Here is a 26,587-nt window from a genome sequence, read left to right on the forward strand (position 1 = left end):
TTTGAAATTAATGTTGTGGGACACTGCAGAACAGCAAGGATAGACGACTGTGAGGGAAAGAAGTATGGGATAGGCTGTGGGCAGTGGAGTTTAATGAACTGACATGTGGAATTCAAGTGGCCACTGAGGACCATGTTGGAAAAGCCAAGGCTTGAGGTGGCAGGCATGGCTGAAACCTATTTTTCCCCAACATATCCAGCTGAAAACGATCAGAATTTCTTGTTACTATCAGATTAGTATTATTTCAGTGAATAAATCCCTTCTAATCATTCCTAGCTCCAGCTAAATATACAGGATTCCGATATAAAACATCACTTTCAATTGACTCCAATTAACCAGAATTCCCGAGCCAGACATAAAATACTAAAATTTATGTCGTCAATTTCTGGAATTACAATCATGTCTGTAATGTTTTAAAGCCACAGCATTCAACTCTGTCAGAATGTAACAAATAATGGGAGATATGACTAAGGCAAGTCAGATACCATTAGTTGCACTTCCCCTAGATTAGCAATGCTTGACTTCTATTTAGTGCTCCATATTGTAGCTCACTTAACAACCAGCAACACTTAGCACAGATCTGCAGGAATTCTTTGAACTTTCATCATTGGAACTTTCCCTCCTTTGACCAAGTGATCCCTGATACTGTCAATAAAGTGAGCTACAACTGCACTCAAGTCAATTTTTACTGTACCACTATTAATCTGGATTATTTCACTTACTCTCGCTTAACCCTTTTACTAGTATTGCATCCAATCATTTGTGCCCTCCAGAATTCTATCTTTAGTGCTGTTCAACTGATCCTTCAACAGCCTTGCAGAAACATTGACTACTGGTTCTTAATCACGGTTTTCTTTACTGGACTGAAAACAATTCACAATTTTTATATCTGCCTTAAGCATATTCCTCCATTCATTGAAGTTCGCCATGATTTTCATATTTAAACAATTGCAGTTTGGGTGAGAGACCAACTCCACTAGTAGAATAGATATGACAGTAAGGTGACTAATTCCACATTACATGAACCTTAAAGCTGTACAAATAGCCAAGTCAAATTAAAGGCCATCTCCTGTGAACTGTGGCATGTAACAAATCAATTGGATTCAGAGAAAATTTTAAAGTTCACCTTCTACACTACCAGCTCAAGTGCAAAATGGGGTTTCCTTGAATCGCTTCACCAGAATCTCAGTACTTATGACAAATAAAATCACTGGGTTTTGGAAATTGCATACCGCAAACTTAAAACATAGAAAAAAAGCTAGCATATATAAACTTAGAAGTAAACATGGAAAAAATGGTAATAAGCTCTCCCAAAAGGGAAAAAAGACTGTACTTTTATAGTGCTTTCACAATCTCAGGATGTCCGAAAGCATTTCACAGTCAGGTGAAACACAAAGCATATTCACTATTGTAATGCAGGGAAAAACACTGTATTCAAAAGCCAGGAAACAGTTAATATAACTGTGAAGCAAAGAAAAATATCAGATAAAATTCAGAATGAAAACTAGAAATAATGCTATAATTTTTAATTTAAAAGAATAATTCTAGAAACAAAATGGGTTTAAAAGCATTTGTAATATTGTGAAAAGAAGAAAATCGATGTCTATTCAGGTCTTCCCTCTCTCGCTGATCAAGTGAACCAAAATCCTAAAAGTAAGCATGCGAGAAAGCTTGCAAAGTTTTAACAATCCAATGAAAAATAAGAAATAAAACTTAGCGGAATTTCACAGTTATTTTCAAACAGGCATCTCATTAATACAAAAGGATCAGGAACATGCGGACTATTTCTTAAAAATGAATCAATAGTCATGGACATTTTCTTAAGGATTTTCTCAAAAGTCATCTGCAAACTCTTTTGCCATTAGAAACATGCAAGATTTTGTAAGTGAAACAATAAATCATGGACAATCAACCAAAAACATACATTGAAAGTTCATGTTTTGTATTTTTACGAATCTATATCAAATATATAGGGATGTAGTAATATTCCTAACCTGCAAAATGATTCCTCCACATTATATCGGCAATAGTCATTGGTGGGCCACTGGGAGGGTAGTGTTTACCTTTGAGAGGCTCATGGTCACTCCTCATAATATCCATTAAAGAATTCTCCAAAGAGTGCAAGTTAAATGCGTCATAGGGCCGATTGCGATCCTATAAGATATAAGAAAAAGAGACTGTTGGAAGCAATTGCCAGTTTTGTGGAATTCCGAATACATCACTATGAAGCATTGAAATCCATATAAACTCATTGCAATAAACACAAACGGTCGTAAAGTTTAAATTAGTATAGCATTTCAACAGATTCAAACTTCAGAGTTACTTACAACCTTGTTAACAATTTCTAAACTTCCCAATGTCAGACAAAACTATTCTTGTTTACCCAAGATTTATCTTGGCATGGGTTTCTTCAATAATCACGGTACAAAAGGAGATAACAGAATCAGCTTTTCTTCTGCTCCATGATTTTCATAAAACTGTTGCGGATTTGGTTTTGCACATACTTAAGCAAGAACCTAGAAACTCTTAAATATGGATATTTCTCAATTCAATCAAATGTATTTTCATTGATTTAGATCATCTTTGGAAGGTACTTATTAGCCTGCCTTCCACCGAGGTCAGAGTCTAACTGCCATTGGCATTGAATTGCTATAGTCTGAGAAAATAACAAGAGAACTATTATGCAAGAAAACACTATATACCATAGCCTAGTAGAGGAATTGTCCACCAATTATTTATTTAGTCAAGCTTAACAAATATGTTATTGCTTATTTCACTGCATTATATACTTGGTATATTTGGTTGACAACTAAAATCCAATACCAAGTGTTATTCTGCCACCTTCCAAAGGCAAGCAGAATAACGTTTAAGCACAAGATCGAACCAGGGCTGAAACAAACTTGACAGGATTCCCTGAACACATGATTTCTTTATCCAAAAGATCTGAGCACAAAAATATTCTAAGAATAGCAAGCTTGGACACACTCTCAAAAATAGTCAGGTTCAGGAATAGAGAATTAAAGAGTAATGAAAGCCTAAAAACTGTAACAGTCCTAATCTCAGTCAACTCCTGCACATAAAAACATAAAGCCGATGTCTAAAGTAACCGTAAAATCTCTAAGTATATATAAACACCAAGTTTACTTTTTCAAGACCAATAATGATTGCCACCCTTACAATGACTACACAAATGGTAACTATTGTGAAAAATCACAATATGCTGCCACGGTTAAAATGATCCTGCATGTGCATCTCAGATGCTGAAAATATCAAACATTTGCCACTTATAAATAAATAACTTCAGTATTTCCAGGTTTCTCTGTCTCACATAACATCCAATAACATTGTTCACTGTAATTAACACGCTGATTTCATAAGTTCAGGGAGGTTATATGATGTAATGAAAAACTATTCTATAGCTAAACTGTCCCAAATGCCAGGATTATTAGTTTACCAACTCTAATGTCAGGGTGCAATCTCAGTTTGATGACAGAACTTTGCAGATTGAAGAATGTGTGTAAATGTCATGCATGATCAAGTACACAGCATTTGGTGTCTGCAATTTAACATCTGAATGTAGCAACATGCTATTACTAGCAGATTTTCCATGACTTGTTCACTTAATTGAAGGATGTTTTATAACATAGACCTGCTATGCAATAAGTAATGTTCACTCCAGCAAGGCTACTAATTTATATTAACTGAAGTAGACAAATTCTGTTTTATTTTAGAGAATAAAGGGAGTTATGGATTAAAGAGTATTCCTTCCATACCAAATAGCCTTTGAGGGGGAGAGCTGATAGGTGGTGATTTAACCTGAGGATCACCACACCTCAGGCGAGTGGCAAGATTGAGAAGGTGGGCCTTCATGAATAACCACATCCGGTACAGGAATTGAACCCGTGCTGCTACATCACTCACCAGCCAGTTTAAAGTTTATTTATTAGTGTCACAAGTAGGCTTAGATTAACACGCAATGAAGTTACTGTGAAAATCCCCTAGTCACCACACTCCGGCGCCTGTTCAGGTACACTAAGGGAGAATTTAGCATGGCCAATGCAGCTAACCAGCACGCCTTTCAGATTGTGGGAGGAAACTGGAGCACCCGGAGGAAACTCATGCAGACATGGGGAGAACGTGCAGACTCCACACAGACAGTGACCCAAGCCAGGAATTGAACCCGTGTCCCTGGCACTGTGAGGCATCAGTGCTAACCACTGTGCCACCGTGCTGCTGGTACTGACCTGTCAACTGAGCTAACCGACGATTGTATCTTCTGTATCCATACCATTCCTGTTTATAAAACAGCCCAGCTGCACAGAAAGATGACAAACATGCAGCAGAACTATAGATTATATGTGGGGTTTAGCGATAATGGGGAAGACATATTGTGCACTGTGGCACTCAGTTAGGAGATGCGCTCAACTTTGATGGCATTGTAGAGTAGCTCTGAGATACGGCAGCAAAACAGAGGGGAATTTGAGTTCGAGAGGATGGGGGGGGTAGAATGCAGTGTATGTCATACTGGATAATTCCTTGGGTTTAGCAGCATGCTGCATGGTTACCAAACAACAATGGGAATAATAGTCATCCAAAAGAACAGAACTCAAATTAAGCGGAGGAAAAACAGCATCATTCTTTTTTTCATAGTTGGATAGCTATCTTCACCTTATGCCATCTATCTGAAGAGCTCATATGAAAAATTGAGATTGAGCTGGTTTTCAATTTGAAAATTTTAAAAATCCATTTCATACCACAGAAAATATACACTCTCAACTGTGAATCAATCTTTCACTCTACCAGACAGTGGGGGTGAAAGGGAGGCAGTGGCATAATGGCATTGTCACTAGACTAGCAATCCAAAGACCCAGGGTAATGCTCTAGGGACCCGAGTTCAAATTCCACCATGGTGAAATTTGATGTCAATAAAAATTTGGAATTAAAAGTCTAATGATGACCCTGAAACCATTGTCATAAAAATTAATTGAGTTCACTAATGCCCTGTAGGGTACTTTGCCATCCTTACCTGGCCTACATGTGACTCCAGACCCACATCTTAAATGCCCTCTGAAAATGGCCTAGCAAACCACTCAATTCAAGGGCATTTAGGGATGGGTCCACCCAGCGATACTCACATCCCCTGAATGAATAAAAAGACAGATACCTGTCGATGAACAAGGTGAAATTCTATAAACGCTCAGACTGTGTCATTGTCTCCCTGAAACTAGCAGTATTAACTCTTGATTAAGGAATCCTCCTGCCAGGCTTTTGGGAAGGGTTCATGTAAAAACATTGTTAAAACCACTCAACACAAGGGATGTTTTTTATAGATTAGAGTCATCATTTGATTGTGAAATATCTTTACAAGGCAGTTTAGAAATTCCAGCTAAGAAAAATATGGCTAAAATAGTTTGAGTTTCAACTGTTTTAAATTCTCCTATGCTTTATTGGTAGATTTTAATTGCTGCATGTTCATGATTTATTGCTACTCCATTATCTAAGTTTTGACTTGTTGCTGTTGGAAGAATATGAAGTAACTTAATGATTTTGCAGGCCTTCATTCTATTTTAACATTATATAGACCTATATTTTTTTTTTAATGTATTTTTGAAAACAGTTGAACTTGCAACTTCAATGACCCATCATAGACAATTTTCTAATTTCATAAAATGTCAAGTATCTAGTTCGATCCAACTATTTGCATAGTGAAGGCTTTGGCATAGCACCATTGATGACTCAAAAGTTGGTCTTTACTCACAAATGCTACTGCATGTCATTTAAGGTGCATCAGAACATCATTCAGCATAACCATAATATTCAACAAAACAAAAGTGTTGAAGACTAGTCCAAATGAGGCAAGAAATTGGTGGAAAGATGCACAATATTGATAATAGTTAACAGCCACTTAGGAATTATCTGATTGAGAATTGGTGTTCCCCTTCCAATCCTTCTGTTTCTAGGCATTCTGATATCAGGCGCGATATATCATCTGTGCCTTGTTGAAATCACAGAAGCGATGAGGCATGTTTACTTTCAGCACTAATTTGGATACTCTGCATTCTGTTTCAGTTGCTACATTCCTTATTTTCACTATTCTCTCTCTCACACATACAATCAGACACATAAGTCAATGGAGTGTGGTTAAAAATGAATATTTGCCAAAGTGACTTTGTCAAATTCACCACGTTAAAGGTCGATTAAAGACTCAAACAGGCATTTTGACAGTAAAACAAAATTAACATTCTGCTCTTTTCCAAACTTTGTTTGCACTGAGGTAATATGTTCTGAAAGAAACAAATACAAGTACAAGATAATATAGTGGCTAACACTGCTCCCTCACAGCGCCAAGGACCCAGGTCGATTCCAGCCTTGGGTCACTGCCTGTGTGGAGTTTGCACATTCCTTTGGGTACTCCGGTTTCATCCCACAGTCCAAAGATGTGCAGGTTAGATGGATTGGACATGCTAAATTGCCCCTAAATGTGCCACGATGTGTAGGTTAGGGGGATTAGCGGGACAAAATACGCATCATAATGGGGATAGGGCCTGGTGAGATGCTGTTTCGGAGAGTTGGTGCAGACTCGGGCCAAATGACCTCTTTTCTGCACTGTAGGGACTCTTTGAAATGGTAGCACATACTAGCAAAGGTTATATCTGGGTCTTTATCTTTAAAAATTAGGCCAACGAACAGATTCATTTAGCTTCTCTGTGGGTTTATATATTGATAAAATAGATATCCTAAATTCAAAAAACTATTAAACTGACAGTTCTCCTTCAACAGAACATAGGATCTCTTGAGATCAAAGAGTTCCTGTTCATGCATTCTCTGTAGGCCTTTTCATTCAAACCCCTTCTTCCCCATTTCAACAGTGACACAGCACTTCCAGGATTTCCCTCTTTTACTACTGTGGGTTTTGGTGTTCTCTGAAATGTTAATAGATTGAGCCACTGCAAACATTTCAAACATAAAGAATGCATTTATGCGAAGTTTCACTTGTCACACCAGTTTGTCAGCTATCTGTCCTGAAATAACACGAACATGTTGTTATAGCCCTTTGTTGTATTACTAATACATTACACAATTAATGTACTGGCTCAACAAATGACTGGTGCCCATTATGCCGTGGTTATGATTGCACCATATAGTTTCAGCATAGACAGGAGTAAAGTTTAAAATCTAAACATAGTCCATTCATTTACAGCAACAGATGAGCTCCATTTTATGAGTGCACAAATCTCATGACTGGTGCAGGAATGTGGTGACATTAGCAAGCTCCAAAACTGCTGATCACTCATACTTCCTTCGAAACAGACAGCTTAAACTATTAAGAGACTTCTAACTATGGGTCTGCAGTGAATTGCAATAATTTGAACAGACTGAAACAGTAAAAAGGTACAAATATTCGCATGATCAAAATCATGTTCAAGACACTTTCCCTTCCCCATTATTATGGGACATCTTAATGATTTCTTTTTTTTTAAAAGGCTTAGTTTACAACACTATACATAATGAGTGGGAATACCAAGATAAATTAATTTAATTAAAACAGTGTTGTAATCCAAATTGATGAATTATATATGGTTACAATTATCAGACGAATAAAACTTCCCTCATACACGTAAGTGATTATATAGACATGTTAAAACCAATTGTTAAATTTTGATTGTGAAACAACGGGCTAAAATATTTCTGCATATTTAGTATTGAAGATTTTTGCTTTTCAGAAAAGACTCAGCTTTAAAAAGGTTCAAGTTTTGGGTCATTTCATCTTCAGAGAGTCAAAGTTAAACTTCAAAATTTTAATCACTCTTTTTCAATGTGTTAATTATTTTGCATGTTTCTTCAAAACTAGGTTTTTTTAAAAATGAAACCCAGAATATTAGCTGAGTTTTAAATTAAACGCAGAAGATTAGATATTCTTTATATTAACTAAATATTTTAGTGATTTTATGATTAAACAGCAAGTGTTCACATGTTAGAGAAACTGTACCCAAGGCCAATTACTATTTTTAATACGTAAATCTAGCACTATATATTCCACATATTCGAAATGTGTCGCAATCGAATACATATTAGGATCTATTGCTAAATGATTACATACTATACATTCTTCTGACTCAACATACAAACATTTGTGACACTAAATGTGCATTGGAGTTTGTTACTTCATGTGTCCATCTAATCTTCTCAGCTCTTAAATCATTTTAAATTCTAAACAGAATGGTGTATTCTCATTTGGAGCAAAAATTTAATTTGTCGATTTATTGGCAATTAAGAGGATAATGATGCTCTTGCGTGAAGAGTTAAGTCCACAAATCAGATGGATTTAAAAAAATTGTAGATCTCCTATTAGCAGATCACCTGTTCATGATGAGCGGCTAATATGTGGAAGATGGAAATGTAGAAACGTAGAAAATAGGAACAGGAGTAGGTCATTCAGCCTAATCCGCCACTCAATATCATGGCTGATCCTCTTTCTCATCACCATACTCCTGCTCTCCCCCACGCCTCTTGATGTCTTTAGAGTATAGAAATCTATTTCCTTCTTAAATATGTTCAGGTTGGCCTCCACGGCCTTACACAGGTCCCTCGGAGTGAAAAAGTTTCACCTCGTCTCAATTCTAAATGGCCTACCCCATACCCTGACTGTGACCCCTTGTTCTAGACCCAGTTCCCCTGCACCCCAGCTGGAGGAAACATCATCCTTGCATACAGTCTGTCCAGCCGTGTCAGAATTTTAAGCATTTCAATGAGATCCCCTCTCCTCCTTCTAAATTCCAGCAATACAGGCCTAGTCGACCCAATCTCTCCTCATATATGTTAGTCCTGCCATCCTAGGAATCAATCTGGTGAAAGTTCACTGCATTCCCACTTTGGCAATACATCGTTCCTTGGGTAAGGCAGCCAAATCTGCGCACTACTCCAGGTTCGGTCTCACACATGGAAGTGAGACACATAAATACTGAAAAAATATGGAAAGTTTGAGAAATGTGTTTGGCAAAAGTAAATTTTTCTTTAGAGTGGCTCCAAACAATTAGGAGGCCTCGTGCATCAGATGTAACAATAGCTAAAAATTGACTGCAAAATCAATATTGACAGTGTATGCAGTTTGGAATCAGCCACAGTATGCACAGCAGTGAGTCAGAGTATTGCAATGGCCAAACTGCATTTTGCAAATCTATAGATCTAGACACCACTGGGGAATGTCCCTTCCTCCAAACAGAAACTCTGGGCTTGAGTGCCACCCCAAGATGGCCAAGGAAGTCCATTCATAATGTAGCCAACCAGACTGAGCATCAGTCTGTAGATCGTTGCAACATATGTTAATGGCAGGCAAGAAAAACTGGAGATATTCCTGGTCATCCATGGGAAGGAACAAACGTGTGAGCCTCTACCATCACTTTCCATAGTTCCAGACTATAACATGCATGTAAAGCGGCATGTTGCCACAGCAACTAATTTCTTGAGTGAGCTTCAACACACCACTGCCGCTAGACACAGCAAGGTGTCAAGGTAGACACAGAACCGAATATTAACTTTAGGTGATTTGCATAAAAATGAAGAGCTAAACAATGTATGCACATTTCCCATTTTCTGATTTAATTTTTTTTTATATGCTGACCAACTCGGGTACCTAAAAAGAGATCATTAATTTTCATTGCTTATTTTCACATTTAAAATATAATTTAAATCCAATTCAGCTGTTATACGCAGGTCAGCAGTCTGCTCAAAAAAAAGGTTGCTTAAAAAAGGGCTGTTCATTACGTATCTTTCAACTCTGAAATCGATGGGAAGATGTATGGTTTGGGGATTGGAAAAATGTTAATACTTTACATTTCTTTATGTACTTGACATTATATTGCAAATCTACCTAAAGAGTTTACATATCACCTGAGAGTATGTTCTACAGACTTCTTCTTCAAGAAAATTGTCTGGGTACTGGTTATATTTTAATCTATTTTGGTTCATCATTATTGGTTATTTTACCAAGTGAAGATGGGATTTTATATTCATCAAACTAGAATAGAAATTTTGCAGGATGATCTAACCAGCTTTATTTGGGTAGAAATACCAGTTCTGCTTTTGAGCAAGGATGTGGTTTAATAGGTTCATACATTAGAGAGATCTCTATATAATTCAATTTATCAGATACTTCATTACTCATATGGTGAAGGACTTATTATTTACATGAAAAGTTCAGTCTTAAAACACGAATTGTGCATGACTGTAATCTCAAAGTATTTACAACCGATCACAGGAATAATCCACAAGAACATTTCTCTAATCATTTCTCTCATTATTCAAAATTATGAATTTCTGTGAACAATTCCTTTTTGCTTATTTGTATGTCAAAACTATTAAACATTAGATAAGAGAACCAAAAATTGAAACATTGGGTTATAAATAATTTGTACTTTAACGACAAGTTTGTTTAAATGCTAAATTTTGCCTTTTATTTGCCACAGAATAACCCAGTATTGTCATACAAATTGAAGATATGCTGAATATTTCACCAAGTTATGACTACCATGAGCTCCGACAAAATATTTGGGCAAAGGGATGAGACCAAGTAGCTGTCATTTCCTGAACTGCTAGATACCTCACAATGTCGTTTTTTTCCCCCTTTCTTTTGTAGTGTTTCCCTTAATTATTTAAGCACAAGAACATTTTTTAAAATATCACACTTCTGGTCACAAGATTTGCTGCACTTGTTATGGAATAAATTTGTGCATAAGCTCCCCAACCCAGGCATGCAGGTATAATAATTGGTACTCATTAATTTGAGAACTAACAGCCAACTAAAAGGAATGGAAAAGTATTTATGAAGCACATTATCTCATTTTCAGGGTGGTCAAACTTATTTTACATTTAATAAATAGTTTTCTCAAGTGAACGTAAAAGATTTCATGGCACTCTCTCAAGAATCAATGCTACTGTTAGGTGGGTAAACACAGCACCCAAAAAATGCACACGCTAAGATCCCATGAACAGTGAATGAATGAACAAATAATCAGATTGGAGGTGTTTTGGTTGCAGTACTGTTTAGCAGAACATCAAGAGAACTGCCTGCTCTTGAGATAGCATCATGAGATGTGTTATATCCACTTAAGCAGGCAAACTGAAAATATAGCACCTTTGACATTGCAGCATTCTCTCAACACTGCACTGAGATTACAGAGTAAGAAGTTTAACAACACCAGGTTAAAGTCCAACAGGTTTATTTGGTAGCAAAAGCCACACTGCTACCAAATAAACCTGTTGGACTTTAACCTGGTGTTGTTAAACTTCTTACTGTGTTTACCCCAGTCCAACGCCGGCATCTCCACATCATGAGATTACAGAGTCAGGTTTGAGTTGAAGTTCTAACCACCAATCTTTTAATTCAAGAGGAAAGTGGAACCCATTAAAGCTTAAAAATATCCCCCAAGTTTTCCCCTGTAACAACTATCTAACAATCAAGCCAATCTTTGAAATTAAATAAAAATCAAAATAACAACTTTATCCATGGAACAGTTATTTTGTGTCTCAACCTCTCAAAAGCCTGGGCTCGCAATGTTTAAACCATTTTGAAAATATTTTAATCCCTCGTCTTAGATTTAAAATACAGTTTCAACATAAAACCTCAGAAAATTATATTTCACAAAAATAACAATGGTACATTTTCTGTTAGAGTACTTTAAATTTTTTTTAAACTGCAAGCACAAGTCACTTCAATATTTTGTACTTGGATGTTCATAGTTCTTCATATAATTATCACTGCCAACTGTGGAGAAAGGCCTACTCTGAGTATGTACAGTGTGCACCAAGCCCCACTATGCAACAGTAGGAGTGCAAGTGAAAGGCCATCTCTCCTCATTATGTAAAACAATGACCTTTTATTTTTCCAACTAATTCCTATAATTTTCTATTTTTTCCTCAGGCCAATTTAAATGGTCAACTCCTTAAATTATGAACTGCTTACCAGACACACAGTCTATTGGCAATTTTGTAGCACTATGAAGGCAGCAAAACATGGGTGTGAACCTGGATCATTGCTAGTTGTGAAGGAGCATTTGGCTATTAAGCATGAGGCCCGTGTGCCAGGGATTGGCGTTTGGTGAGTGATTGGGGTGTGGTGCATTGAACAGCATGGGAAGTTGGTGGAGCAATGAGCAAGAGATGTCATATGATGACAACTGACCTTGACCACCCATGTGACATTAATAGACTTCTTGTGGAAGTGCTGCCAGCCCCTTGTGACCAGATGTCAGTTGGACACCTATTCCCTTCTGAGGATGCTCCTTGAGGACATTGACCACTCCTAGGCCAAGCCAAGGTACAAGTGTCAGCATACAGCGCAGAGACCATGGCAATCTTTAAGGCTAGGTATTTGAGAAATAATGGGAACAAGATGGGACATGGGATTAGGACAACTGCTGAGAAGTATAAATTGGTATTGGTTTAAGTATTATAATTTCTGCACAATTTTCAACGAGGCTGGAATTGAACCCGGGTCCCTGGTGCTGTGAGGTAGCAGTGCTAACTACCATGCACCCGTGCCGCCCTTCCAGTTCAGTGGAAAAATCTGCAAAAGTGCGAAAATTGAATTTACCTGTATAAAAATATTTATATAAACCACTTGATCAGATATTTGTTTATCCAAAAACACACTGGGACTTTTATCCAAGGGAAATGAATTTAGGAGGTAACTATTGGAAAGGTTTCTTATTGACAGCCTGACCAGCCATCCATAGAGAATATTACTTGCCACACTCGAAACATTTTACAAAAGATGCAAAAAACTTTGAAAGAGACTTTCTGGTTGTAAGTAAAAATCCAAGACTTCTGATAATAAAATGGTAACTACACACACATAAACCAACTTTGATTTTTTAAATTTAAGCCATTTGATTAAATTAATGTTTATTCGCAATTCCAAAGACATGGCAAAGGGTGTAATTTTTCTAGTGATCTAAGAAAAACAGCATTAATAAAGGTTACCAATTCAACATCTTGAGAGAGAAAGAAATCTCATACATTTACCAAGCTAACCCTCCATGTTGCCCCTGAGCAATTTCTCAGCAGTCAACCTTTTTATCTATCCTCTGCCAATTCCCTAGCTGGTGCGGCAAACTTTAAGACTATTATTTCAGTGCAGACATTCAGGGTTCCCTCTTCCATTGTCAAGAACTAAGGCCCCTTTACAGTGAAGAAAAAAATTAAACAAAAAGCATATCTACCAAATGGCAGCATTACCCTAGTGCTACCGAAGGTTGATATTTCTACTGCTCTTCACTCATGCCCATAAATGCTGTTTAACTTCTTGATTTCTCCCTTGCACAGATCCACTAAACGTCAAGTATCTACATCCAACTTGATGCACTTAACACAAGAATTATGCTTAGACATTTTTAAATGATGACAATTAATTACATAAAATAAATATAATAAATCATGGCCACTGACTGTCCATTTTCAGGGTCAGAATTACAGAACTTAATTCAAAAAACATTGGTCGAATTTCCAGAATATCCTACCCAAATGGCATAAGCAGTTAATTTAAGTCAGAAGCTCTGATGACGCATTCTGTGTCATATGGCAAAACCATTCCGATATAGACTCCTGTTCCACCATAGACACCGTGAGATCTAGTAACAAGAGGTAGAACAGCATTCTTTTTTTTAAAAAATGTCATACTTCATGCAAATGTTGTGCAATGATCCATTGACAAATGTCACATACAAAACAGCAATGAATCAAAAATGAATTGGTGTGGAGCTCTCAATACTGGAGGAATCAACCATCTAGCTGTCTCCATTAAACTGAAAATATGACTGGAAATAAGGTATGTAACTCATTAGACATCAACAACAAGTCCAGTCATTAGCAGATCATGTTATCACTTGCCTTTTGTGAAATTTACCATCCAATGGCAGATTTTAAAAAACACCCCCTCCATCCCCCCAATCCTTTGGATTTTCTTTAAAAGCAGTGGAAATATTTTTTGTCCAAAATCTCACAAGGCAACCTATGTCCAATTTTCTGAGTTGATAACTCTGAAAAATGGTTGAAGTTTTATTCTCATGTTCCAAAATGGAAACCACAACTTCATAATATACACTGAAATATAATGGCAACTATCTTTTTTTTTGCATAGAACAGCAGCCTGTATCCATGTAACAGTTTCACTGTAATGAAACATCCCAATGGGCATCACAAAACAAAATATGACAGCAAGCTCAAAAGGTTGGTGCTACAGATACGTCATCGGAAGTTCATCTTGGGCACAAATATGATACCAAGGTTACAAACAGTTTGCTTCAGTCTCAGAGTTGCCTGGGAGAGGAATGGAGTCAATGGTTATAAAGCAAAGTTTGTGATGAGAACCAAAGACAACACTGATGGCTTTCCCAGTGGCACAACCCCTACCCTCACGCACCCAGAAACAATGTCAGCATGGAGACGACATGCTCTGTGCTGACCCATCCTGCAGCCATAAAGCACTGCAGGATGGACTAATAAGGGCAAGTGGGACGTCTGCACCTCATTGAGGCAGAGCAGCCACATCAGTCCTGGCAGTGCCAGGAAGGCATCAGTGGCTACTGCCAGGAATGCAGGAGAAGATGGCCACCTAAGGTCCATGGATCTCCAGAATTGGTAAATCCAGGTCTTGGGTTGGAATTATTTGGCGAGGCTACATAGAGTGGCAGTGGGGAGAACTGGGTAGGAAGGGGGTTTCAACCCAAAAGAGACCGCCCCACAACTGGCAAAGGGCAGCCCTCAGTGAACCAGCCCCTTCCTTCAAACATTTGAATGAAAGAAAAATGCCTTTCCACTGTCTATCCAAATGTTTTATGGTGTGGGTGGCATATTATCAGGGTCAACTGGCTTGATGGAAAACTTAATTGATCCTTGATTGTTCATCGAAATATGGTGGGTGGACTGGTGATTTTGGCACCTGCCGTGTGCACGTGCCTCCCCACACCCCCGTGGGAAACACGTCTGCCGGGACACGTACAATTTAGCTCAGTGAATATGTAAGACTGCGTAATTAATTATAAAACATCAGTAACTCACGCATAAACCTAAGTGACATTAAAGCTACGGTATCACCCCAAATTGACAAAATCGGGTTACAGAAACTATTACTGCTCATGTGCTGCTATAATTATGGGGTAAACATCACAATCTAAATGAGAGACAATTCGTCCTGATGGAATTATTACTCATCACCTCCAAGTTAGTTGTCATTCCGAAACGTCTCACATCCCACAGCAGTCATTACACACTCTGCTCTTTCCAAGCCAATGATCAAAAAAAGACACAATGTCCCTCTCCGACTCCCAAAGTCCTAATGCCAGTTCCTGTTTACAAAGTAATAACTTCTTGGTCGTCAATGTTACCATGACTACAATTTTAGGGTTGGGAAGGTTGATCAATTTACTCAATTCTGCAATTAATCAGAATATAATGAGTCAGTATGTCAGAGATTGAATGCTTTTTGTCAGCCAAGATGATTTAAACCAAGAGCCTGTGAGAAATGAATAACAATTTCATCCCCCCCCCATATTATGGATTGCTGTAAGTAGATCAAGGAAAAGCAGAATACATATAATTGCACAGCGCTTGTCAAATCTGAATGCTTAACAATTGCTTTTTGAACGATACTTGGTAACCCATAATCATTTTGCATTCTTGTTCAGAGGCTCAGTAGCAACACGAATGACCATACTGATTAGGTCCTAAAAGTTATAGCTACTTTCTGAGCCAATGGCATGTGGGAAGAACCAACTGCTTGACCTGTCCCTCACCAAACTACCCATTGTAGATGACTCTGTGACAGTATTGGTAGGAATGACCATCACACAGTCCTCACGTGGATTACACTCTCCATTGTGTTGAACGGTTCTACAACAATGCTAAAAAGGGATTGATTCAGAACGATTTAGCAGCTCAAACTGGGCATCTATGAAAAAATGTAGGCCATCAGCAGCATATTGTACTCAGCCACACAATCCAGCATATCCTTCATTTGCCATCAAACTAGAGGATCATAGAAACATAGAAACTAAAAGCAGTAGGCCATTCAGTCCTTTGAGCCTGCTCCCCCATTCATTTGATCATGGCTGATCATCAAATTCAATATTCTGATCCCCCCTTCCTCCTATATCCCTTGATCCCTTTAGATCTAAGAGCTATATCTAATTTCTTCTTGAAATCAGACAATGTTTTGGCCTCAAATACATTCTGCGCTAGTGAATTCCACACATTCACCACCCTCTGGGTGAAGAAATTTCTCCTCACCTCAGTCCTAAAAGGTTTACTTCTTATCTCAAACTATGACCCCTAGTTCTGGACTCCCCCACCATTGGGAACATTATTTCTGAATCTATCTTGTCTAACCTGTTAGAATTTTGTATGTTTCCACGAGGTCCCCTCTCACTCTTCTAAACTCCAGTGAATATAATCCTAACCGACTTAGTCTCTCCTCATATGACAGACCTGCCGTCCCAGGAATCAGCCTGGTAAATCTTCACTGTACTCTCTCTACAGCAAGGACATCCTTCCTCAGATAAGGACACCAAACTGCATACAATACTCCAGATTTGGCCTCACCAACACCCTATACAATTGCAGCAAAACATTCTTATCCCTATATTCAAATCCTCTTGCTATGAAGGCCACCATATAATTTGCCTTCTTTACTGCCTGCTGTATCTGCATGCTTACTTTCAGCGACTGATGCATGAGAACTCCAAGGTCTCGTTGAGTATCCACCTCTCTCAATTTACACCCATTCAAGTAATAATCTGTCATCCTAATATTGCTACCAAAGTGGATAACCTCACATTTATCCACAATATACAGCATCTGCATGGCACAGCCTGTCCAAATCACGCTGAAGCATCTCTGTACCCTCCTCACAGTTCACCCTCCCACCCAACTTTGTATCATCTGCAAATTTTGAGATAATACATTCAGTTCTCTCTTCCAAATCACTAATATATAATGTGAACAGTTGGGGTCCTAGCACAGATCCCTGCAGAACCCCACTAGTCACTGACTGCCCATCAGAAAAAGACCCATTTGTGCCAACTCTTTGCTTCCCATCTGCTAACCAGCTTTCTATCCATCTCAAGACATTACCTGCAATCCCATGTGCTGTAACTTTACATAGTAGTTATGTGAGACATTGTCGAAAGCCTTCTGAAAGTCTAAATAAACCACATCCACTGGTTCTCCTCGGTTAACTCTACTAGTTACATCCTCAAAAAGATTTCAATTGATTCGTCAAGCAGGATTTCCCTTTCGTAAATCCATGCTGACTTTGTCTGATTATACCACTGCCTTCCAAATGCTGAGTTACAAAATCCTTGATAACAGACTCTAGCAACTTCCCCAGTACTGACGATAGGCTCACTGATCTATAGTTCCCTGTTTTCTCTCTACCTCCCTTTTTGAATAGCGAGCTTACATTAGCCTTGGTTTAATGACTGTAGAAGAACATGCCAAGAGAAGCACCAGGCATACCTAAAAAATGAGGTGCCAACCTGGTGAAGCTACAATACAGGGAAACATCATGTTAAATACAGAAGGAGTTAAACACAGCTAAATGATTCCACAACCCACGGATTAGGCCAAAGCTCTGCTTGTACTGCCACGTCCAGCCAGATGAATGTGGTGGAAAATTAAACAACTGTAATGAGGTGGCAGCTCCAAGAACATACATATCCTCAATGACAGCAGGTCCCAGCACATCAGTGCCAAGTCAAAGCTGAAGCACTCGCAACCATCTTCAGTCAGAAGGGCTGACTGAATGATCCATCTCAGCCTCCACCAATATTCCCTCTAAGCTGTGCTGCCTGAGGCCAAAGTTCCTGCACAGACCACACACAAGTCAGTCCCTTTAAATTACTGCACAGCGAGCAAAAAATATAAAGGGGCGCACTTAAACAAATAACTCTCTCAGTCCAAGATAAAATTCAAGGAATATGTATCTCCACCATCACACATGCCAGTCTTCAGCGATTCACTCCATGATACATCAAGAAATGACTGAAACCACTGAACATGGTAAAGGCCAGGTCCCCAACAACATTCTGTCTGTAGTGAAGATTTATGGCCCAGAATTTGCCACACCTCTAACCAAGCTGTTTGAGACAACTGCAACACTATTTGCCACCCTTAAAATTGCCCAGTGTATACTGTTCACATAAAAGGACAAATCCAATCCAGACAATTACTTCCCAAGACGATTCTCAATATTCAACTAAATGATGGAAGGTGCTGTCAACAGTGCTGTCAAATGCACTTATTCTCCTGCTCAACAATGCTCAGTTTTGGTTCCACCAGGACCACTTTCCTCCAGACTGCAAACTTGATCCAAATATGGACAGAAGAGCTAAATTCCAGAGACGATGTGGGAGTGACTGTCCTTGACCTCAAGGCAGCATTTAACTGATAGTGGCAACAAGAAGCCCTAATAAAATCAAAGTTAATGGGAATCAAGGGAAAAACACCTCACTAACTGGAGTCATACCTAGCAAAAAGAAAGATGGTTGTGATTTTTGGAGATCAACTCAGCCCCAGAACATCACAGTTGGACTTCCTCAAAGCAGTATCATTGGCCTTTCCATCTCCAGCTGTTCATCAGTGACCTTTCCACCCCAAGACCATCATAACGAGTCCTCACCTGCCTACACAAAGAGCTGGACAACATTAAGAGTTGGGCTGATAAGTGAAAAGAAACATGCACGCTATACAAGTGCCAGGCATTAACCATCACTAATAAGAGAATCTAACTAAGAGACAGAATTCCATTGCTAAATGCCTCGCCATCAAAATTCTGGGGATCACCATTGATCAGAAACATGAAAAGTGTACTGGTCATATAAATACTGGGGCTACAAAAGTGGAAGACTCTACCTAATAGCACTATGGCAGTGCTTACACAATACAGGCCACAGCAATTTAAGACTGTTCACCACCACTTTCTCAAGGACAATTAGGGATGGGCAATAAATGCTGGCCTTGCTCAGGTCCTGTGCATGAAGTAACAAAAGAGAGCTCGCAAACAAGTCAATGAGAGAGAGGTGTGACAGAGACAGAAGCAGAGACAGACAGAGATAAAGCGCAGAAGAATAAGAGGAAGAGAAAGAGGAGAGGATGCATAAGGGGAAAGGAGAATATGCCAGAGATAATGAGTGAAGGAAGAGATGATTCTCATCTCACTAATGAGAAAGACCACATGCATGAGCATATGAGGTAGATAAAGTGAGCACAACAAACACGCAGGGCAGGAATTCTCCAATATTGTCCATGGCCATGCGCTGCCAGCCAGAATGGAGGATTTGGCGCACAGCCAAAACTCCATTCACTGCAGTGGCACCGGAGAATCCCAGCTGCAGTAGGAGTTGGAGGTTTTCGGTGACAGTATAAAATCCACACAAGTGAGAGGGGGAGAACTGGGACAAGGTGGGTGGGCGAGGGGAGGATGATGATGGTGAGCATGCCAAATACATAGCTTATGAGCAAGAAACTAATGAGGCTCAACAAATACAGGAAGAGAGCATGCTTACACAAGCGAGAGTGGGAAAAAGAGTGGAAATGCCAAAATATATGACTGGAGAGAAGAGAGAATGTACGTAGATTGTTTAAGGGACATTGTGACCCTTAAATAACATTTGGATAGCAAACAATGAAGTATAGGGGGGTTAAGAAAGCAAGCAGGCACATGGAAGGAGGTGAACACGGGGAAAATAATCAAAGAAAGAGGAAGCAAGGGAGGATGCAAGTGAAGAGAGGAGGGGAAAACAAGTGCACGTGGGATTACACAAGGAAGGTGAGAGGCAGAGAGAGTTATGGATGGCAGTAGTGCAAGTGAGAACGCAACAGCACAAAGAGGAAGGGGCATGAGAGAGAGCGAGAGAGAAAACTGTCAAGAGTGGGAAGGAGGGACAGGAGTAAAGGAGGAATTGCAGCAGAGAGCTGAGTGGAGAAAGGAGAGTGGAGGAGCTGCCAAGAGGAGGTTGAGGAGGAGCTTAGGGTGCAAAGTGTAATGCCGTGTCATGTCAAGGGGTCTGCACTTCTTGGGAGGAGGGTGGTGAAAAAACCCTCAAGTAGGAAGAAAAAAGACGACAATTATGCGGAACGGTAAAAAATGCATTGGAGGACAGGGTTTAAAGTGAATAGTTGGAAGCAAAGCAAAAACGTTACACAGAGGAGCATGGTTTCAAGCTTTCTTGCCATGCTGTTCCTTTAGTTAGTGAATATAACTAAAATTATGTTGCCTTTTCGCAAGAAAAATTCTTGTTTTTTTTCCCCCACAGTATCCTATTTGTTTTGTGTCACAAATATTAAGCAACCTTGTCTTAAAAGTTTACAATATACCAGCCAGATAACAGTTACTATTGTGTTTTAGTGATGCCTTTTCAGAACATAAACTTGCATTAGAAAGGATTGAGGAAAAAGCAGCAAGACTGATTGTGAAATGAAACAATTGTATACGTGGAAACTGTGGTAAGGGTTAATTGGAGGAGGCTTATGCAGAGGAACACTTCTATTTTGGAAACCAACAAGCTAAAGGAGCTAATGTCAGATTGCCCTTATTCTCCAAGCCCACTCCCCCCACTCTGCATCCCCAGAACTACCAGATCCTATAAAATCCAGTTCAGCCAAACTTCCCACCAGGCACCACAACCCCTCCTCACTGCTGCAAGATAGATCCCAAGATCCTCTCTCCCCTGATACTTCTTGATCTTGGATTCATCCATAATCCAAATACCTGCCCAAGTGTTCCTAGAGTTTTTCTATTCTGGAACCTAAATCAAATGCAGCTATCCCCAAGATACTAACCCAGGATTTTCAGTGTCCCTTTTTCCATTGCTCATATGTCCCAGAGTATTGCCCAATATTAAGTTAATGCATCTATTAATAACATTCCTAGTTTTACAAATCTTCGAATGACTGAACTAAGGGAAAGATCTACCGATGCATTTATGTATGCATGGATGTGGCAAGAAAAATTAAGTTTCAGAACTTACTTGTGAAGCATGTATTTCCCAACTACACACTTTGCTTCTGGGAGTTACCATTTTGTCATTTTTTCCTCCATTGTAAGTTGCTATGTCAACATTTCCCAATCAATTTTGCTGCCACTTGTCCCAGTGTTGTTCCAGGCGACGGTCACTAGGTGGCTTTGCAGAGCAGGTTTTCCCTTCAGGTGGCTAATTCCATCGTCACCTTGTATATTAAAAACCTTAGGGTTCACCAACTGAGCAACCAAATGGACAATTTGCCGTCAATAAACTTAAATCCTTCTCATTCCAATCTTTCACTCAAATAGCACTCAGGCCTCTCAGTTTATCATTTAAAGTTAGCTTTTTTGGGTGGTACATATATACCACCCCATATATTGCATTCAGTAATATATGGGGTAGTATATATGTGTTGTTATTCTGACTGGTCACCTCAAATAAGACTTTTCCATAGCTTATCAGATGCATTAAGAATATCCATTTGTGAACAGACTTAGGTTAGACCAATCAAATACTACCAACCAAAAACTGACAAACTGATTCAACACATTACGGACAACATATCTAATTTAATCTCGTCATTCAGTTCCAGTTCCAAGACGAACAGTATTGCACTAAAGGTCCCAAATTATACAGTCCTATTTATTAGGAAAATGCTCTATTAAAATAATTTCAGCCTTAGGTTAACTCCACATCTATTACATTATAAATATGACATTTAATTATTATTTCAGTAACTGAAGTTGCCTAATTTTACACAATATTATAGATACATTTCAACACATCATAATATGTAGGTTTTAATTGGAGAATGGATTACCAAAGGTGAATACAAAACAGCAAACTAGACCTTGCAACGCATTTGATTACAAAAATTAATCAGCATGTGGTAAACTTCCATGCAACTGTAACAATGATACATGGTCTCCATTTCCTCATCCTCCATTTCACATCACTGAAAGAACTGGCTTAGTACATCAACACATATGGTTTAACACCACTTACTGATGTGCAATTCTCAGCGAAAAATGCAACCATGACTTGCATTTCAGGTGACCCTGATATAGAATATAGCGAAGGTGATAACCATTGAGATAATTTATCAAGGTCACATACATAACAAAATCCAGCACCAGAGAACATTTGAGCTGTTATCAGCCTTAATTCAGTGTTTGCTACTGTGAAACTGAATATTGCTAAACCTTTTATTTCCAATGTTTGCAGACTGATTTTTAATGAGAATAACACTGAACATATTAAATTCAATGGTTGCTTAGCATTCTGTTGAATCACAAAAATCACATGCAAGCCATGAAACATATGTTAATGGAATTAAGAATGTGCTTTATCAATAGATTACATTTTAACCGCAATTCTCTCCAAAGTGGTGATTATTGATTTTATTTACGAGGATTATTTGGATATATTCATATAATATCAGATCCCCGGGGGCACTTAAATTGTTCTTTCCCTGCTGCGTACGCCATTAACTAGTATATGCAAAGCAGAATCTGATTTATTTGTTCAGATTCTGCACAATAGTGCAGGTTGTCAATCTCTCAGCAATTTGCCATTAATTTCAAGACTGGTTCTCTATAATGTAATTATTTATACTAAAGGAATTTGTCCTACCTTTTAAAAATTAAAACACAGTAAGCTGGAAATTGCTACATATACAACAGCACAATGTACGCAACTCCAATAATAAAATTGGAAAGATACAGGGACCATATTTTAAAAGCCCAGTTTAATGCTGAACAAGTTTTCTTCCTACTAAGCAAATATTTACAGTAAATACGACATGTGTACCATAAAAATGACTGCACATTTTTGCTTTAAAGCAATTGGAATAGTATATGACGATGACATTTTGCTCCACCTCTATGTTTGACGTCAAAACAATTGCCCAAACAAAGTGGCCTTAAAAAGATGAAGGGCAAGTGATTCCAATGCTAAATTTAACAATTAGATAAATATTAGATAAATATACCCTTTGCTGATCGCTGTGGAGACCTGCTAGATGACCACCATGTTTATAGTTAATTATTCTAAATATAGACAGCCCATCTCCTGTTTCTTTAAATCATAATGTAAATCCAGTTGAATATACTTCCAATTAGCCAGTGAATAACAACAGGGAAAGCCCAATTTTGATATTGAAGCAAAACATTATATAGGAGCACAAGGGAAATGCTGTCTAAATTAAGCCATATTGAGGACAGCAGGGCCCACTGTTTTCAGCCAATATCCATTTTGAGAGGGGGTTGGGGAGCATGTTGGGGTGTTCGAGGAGATTCTTGGTGTTGGAGAGTGACAAGGACATTATATTTCATTCTGATCGACTGAACTGTACAATTAGCGAGCTGAAAATACCAGATGTGATGTTTTCACTGCAATGTCATGTCCTATTAAAGATGGCACATACAATATGACTGTGAAGGTCATTTCCTACTGCGTCTTTTGTACATTTGATATGAATGAAATATTCGAGGTCGGATTACTGTACCTGAAATTGCAACATGCCGTTGCTGTTGTCCGTCCTAAAGGCGTTGTCGTCCATCCAAGACTTGGGAGTTAGTGTGGGTGCAGTTCGAGGGAATTTTGGGGGGGCGATCACGTTGCTGGAAAAGGGTTTCTTGAGCGGAGAGATGGGGTTGAGGGGGGATGGCACCCCTACGGCTCGCCGGGGATCCCTGGCTTGCAGCCCGCTCCAAGGGTTGGGGGCTGTGCTCCAGGTCGTGTTCTGATGGTTGTTCCAAGCCGAGGAGGGCTTGCTTGTCATGATGGGCTGGTGGTTGTAGGCGCTGCGTTGGGCGAAGGGAGCTTGTGGGCTGACTGGCGATCTCCTCTGCTGTTGCTGCTGCTGGGCTTGTTGGTGGTGCTGCGTCTGTTGAGCCAAGCCGATCTGGGGCGAGAAAGTGCCACCGAAAACCGGGTTGACGTGAGTGAAATTCTGGAACAGCATCGTCCCGTTGACGGGCGGGATCCCTTGGAAAAAACTATCATCTACGGTGTTGGTGGTGCCGGTCGACCACGTACTGAACGAGGGGGACAAGGAGGTGCCGGGCTCCTGGGGTTGAAAGCTCAGGCCGGGCAAAATTGGCGACTCCATCTGGGCTTTCTCTTTATTCTGGGCAGGAACCTGGGTGTTTATACTCACGGAGCTCTCTTCTGACTTGGGAGTTTCTGCGGCTTCGGTGCTTTGCTCTGACCTTGGTGAAAGCTGCTGGGGGTTGCTTTTGTCCATCAGTAAATCATCCTGCATGGTTTGCGGAGCTGAAACAGGGGAAAAAAACAAAGACGCGTTATTAGCTGTGTTCTGGTACTTGACCGCTGGTGAAAATCCTGTATCATTGCTAGGTGACTGTAAAGCAAATCTGTAATCCCCCATTTAGCAGAGGGGTGGGGGCAGCGGGATGGAGGATTGGGGGGGGGGGGGTTTGTGTGGAGGAAAGGCAATGTTCAATTCTTCTCTTTTTTAAAGAATGAGTAGTAGCTTCACCCTTTCGTGTTCTGGTTCCCCCTCAGAATGAGAGATTTGGGATGCGGGAACAGATATTCACCAATTTCGCCACGTCTTTCTTTACACCGGAACTTCAGCTCTCACCCGCAATGTGAAACTGATTCTTGTTCCTGTTCAGGAGCTTTCAAAGCCCTTTGCTAATTTGCATACGTCAATAAATAGTGCTGCGTCCTTCAGAAGGTTAAAATACATTTTAATTAAAAAAAATAATAATTACAAGTTCCAGGATTACATTTACAGTCGCGGCTCATCCAAACCGATGCTATTTGTTTTTGGCCACTCAATGTAAAACAAATATCTGGGTGTTACAGCTCTGGCTCCATACTGCATTTTATTCAGTCCCGAAGAGGGGTGGTGAAGGAATCAACAAACAACAACCTGCTTAATTTAAGTAAACAGGAACCTTTTCTTCTGCATGAAATTATCTTCGAACGTTAAAATGAGCAGGCGATTGATTTAAAACACAAGCTTAATATGACGGGAGGGCTAAACCATCCTTGACGAGGCATATTTGACACGTAACTTGTGACCTTGTCTATTTTTTCGCGTCTGCAATATTGTTGACACGAATTATGTCTCTAGTGCCGAGCGCAATGACATCTTAAAATACCCCCAAAAGCTCTTGCCTATTGCTGTTTTATCGTGCGGTATATTTACGCCATTTATCCACAGCAACTAATGGTTTATTTTATAAAATGGCTCCTTGGTTTGCATGTTATTGTAAGCCAAACGACGATTGGACAACTCCTAGTTTTACTTTCTGCAGACAAATTAAGGATAAAAGCCTGTCACCAAAGTGACATCTGCAATACTGTAAATCGTTTTATGATCCGCATGTAACGAATTCGACTCGAGCCTTTTAATCTGACAGTCATGCAGACCAACAATCACATTGCAGTGCACCCAGGTTAACATATGTTAGGTTTGCACGTGTATTTTTAACAACGCAATTAATTCTATTGTCACCAAACCCAGACCCTCAAGGTCATTGTCAACTCGCATCCACATCCATGTCATGTGTTGCCAGGTTCGTTTCTATACGGCAACATTGAGAACCCAAAAGAAAAACAAGCGAGAGAGGTGAGCGTTCACTGCGAAATCGAGTATTCTGTCCATAAAATGTATTTTTAAAGCACCGTACGCGAAAAACAAAAATGGGTTTCTGGAAAATCGAAGGGCGTAAATTCCAAACGCACTATCAAAGAATGCACTGTTATCTAAACATAGAATCAAACAATGCTGTTTTTCTGGCCAAAACAAAATCAGGAAAACAAAACGGCTCAGCTTAATAATTAAATGTCAATTCAAACACTAATTTAAATCAATCGACCAATCTAAACAAATTACATAAAGAAATATTAAATATATTAACCGGTGATAACATCCTCCTTTATTTGCCCGACTGGTAAGCTGTTATGCAGCATTGATTTAGAATGGAAAAGGTCAATTTGGGCCCTTGCGATGGCCAAGGTCATAAGAATCGTATGTTTTATCAATGCCACCTAATGACATGATTGATTTATTATGTTAGCACAGTGGGGAATTAACAAAATGTATAACAGCACTTAAAATTCTCGCCTGACTCCTCGCATCTGGCTCACAACCGCCCTCCCTAAGAATTGATAATAAAATGTTCCATCCTTGAAAATCAATCTTGGATTTTTAAACAACCCCCTTTCACCGTCTTTTCCTGACAACCCAGAGGAAAAAAAGTGTTACCTTAGTGTGAAATAGTTTGGTGGGGGGGGGGGGTGAAGGGGGAAAAAGTGCTAATTCTTTTCTGGTGCGCAATGCAAACTTCCAAAGGCTTTTTTTTCATCCCAAAAGCAGCCACAGAGAGAGCAAAGCTGAGCCTGTGAACGAGGGGAGGGGAGGAATCCCGCGCCTGCGCGCGCACAGGTAGATGCTGCTGCGGAGCGGTGCATGGCGGGCAATGCAGTCCCGGCCGCGCTGCGCCTGCGCCGTCCCGGGAAGGGCGAGGGCGGCGATGGAACTACATCTCCCGGCGTGCCCTGCGGGACTGGCTTCCGCCCGCAGAGAGCGCACT

At 39.5% G+C, this 26,587-nt stretch overlaps 2 protein-coding genes across 13 annotated transcripts in view; one reads left to right on the forward strand and one right to left on the reverse strand.

Moving 5' to 3' along the window:
- Positions 1-26,396, reverse strand: part of cpeb3 (cytoplasmic polyadenylation element binding protein 3) — a 100,726-nt gene extending 74,330 nt beyond the window's left edge. For 2 of the 10 annotated variants that reach the window (XM_078223509.1, XM_078223503.1), the window contains exons 1-3: positions 24,758-24,879; positions 23,524-24,293; positions 1,995-2,154 (exon numbers count right to left, since the gene is read on the reverse strand). In XM_078223509.1, the coding sequence (XP_078079635.1) occupies positions 1,995-2,154; positions 23,524-24,293; positions 24,758-24,791 (964 nt within the window). In that variant the 5' untranslated portion in view covers positions 24,792-24,879. Of the gene's footprint in view, positions 1-1,994; positions 2,155-23,523; positions 24,294-24,519; positions 24,653-24,757; positions 24,888-24,918; positions 25,005-26,259 lie in introns of those variants that run through there. The other 8 variants (XM_078223511.1, XM_078223510.1, XM_078223506.1 and 5 more) reach the window with 7 other exon arrangements.
- Positions 24,883-26,587, forward strand: part of marchf5 (membrane-associated ring finger (C3HC4) 5) — a 105,069-nt gene continuing 103,364 nt past the window's right edge. Inside the window, exons 1-3 of one of the 3 annotated variants that reach the window (XM_078223512.1) lie at positions 24,883-24,931; positions 25,516-25,620; positions 26,368-26,439. In XM_078223512.1, the coding sequence (XP_078079638.1) occupies positions 25,556-25,620; positions 26,368-26,439 (137 nt within the window). In that variant the 5' untranslated portion in view covers positions 24,883-24,931; positions 25,516-25,555. Of the gene's footprint in view, positions 24,932-25,467; positions 25,621-26,367; positions 26,440-26,587 lie in introns of those variants that run through there. The other 2 variants (XM_078223513.1, XM_078223514.1) reach the window with 2 other exon arrangements.

Source organism: Mustelus asterias, chromosome 11, assembly GCF_964213995.1.
Source record: "Mustelus asterias chromosome 11, sMusAst1.hap1.1, whole genome shotgun sequence".
Taxonomy (NCBI): Eukaryota; Metazoa; Chordata; class Chondrichthyes; order Carcharhiniformes; family Triakidae; genus Mustelus; species Mustelus asterias.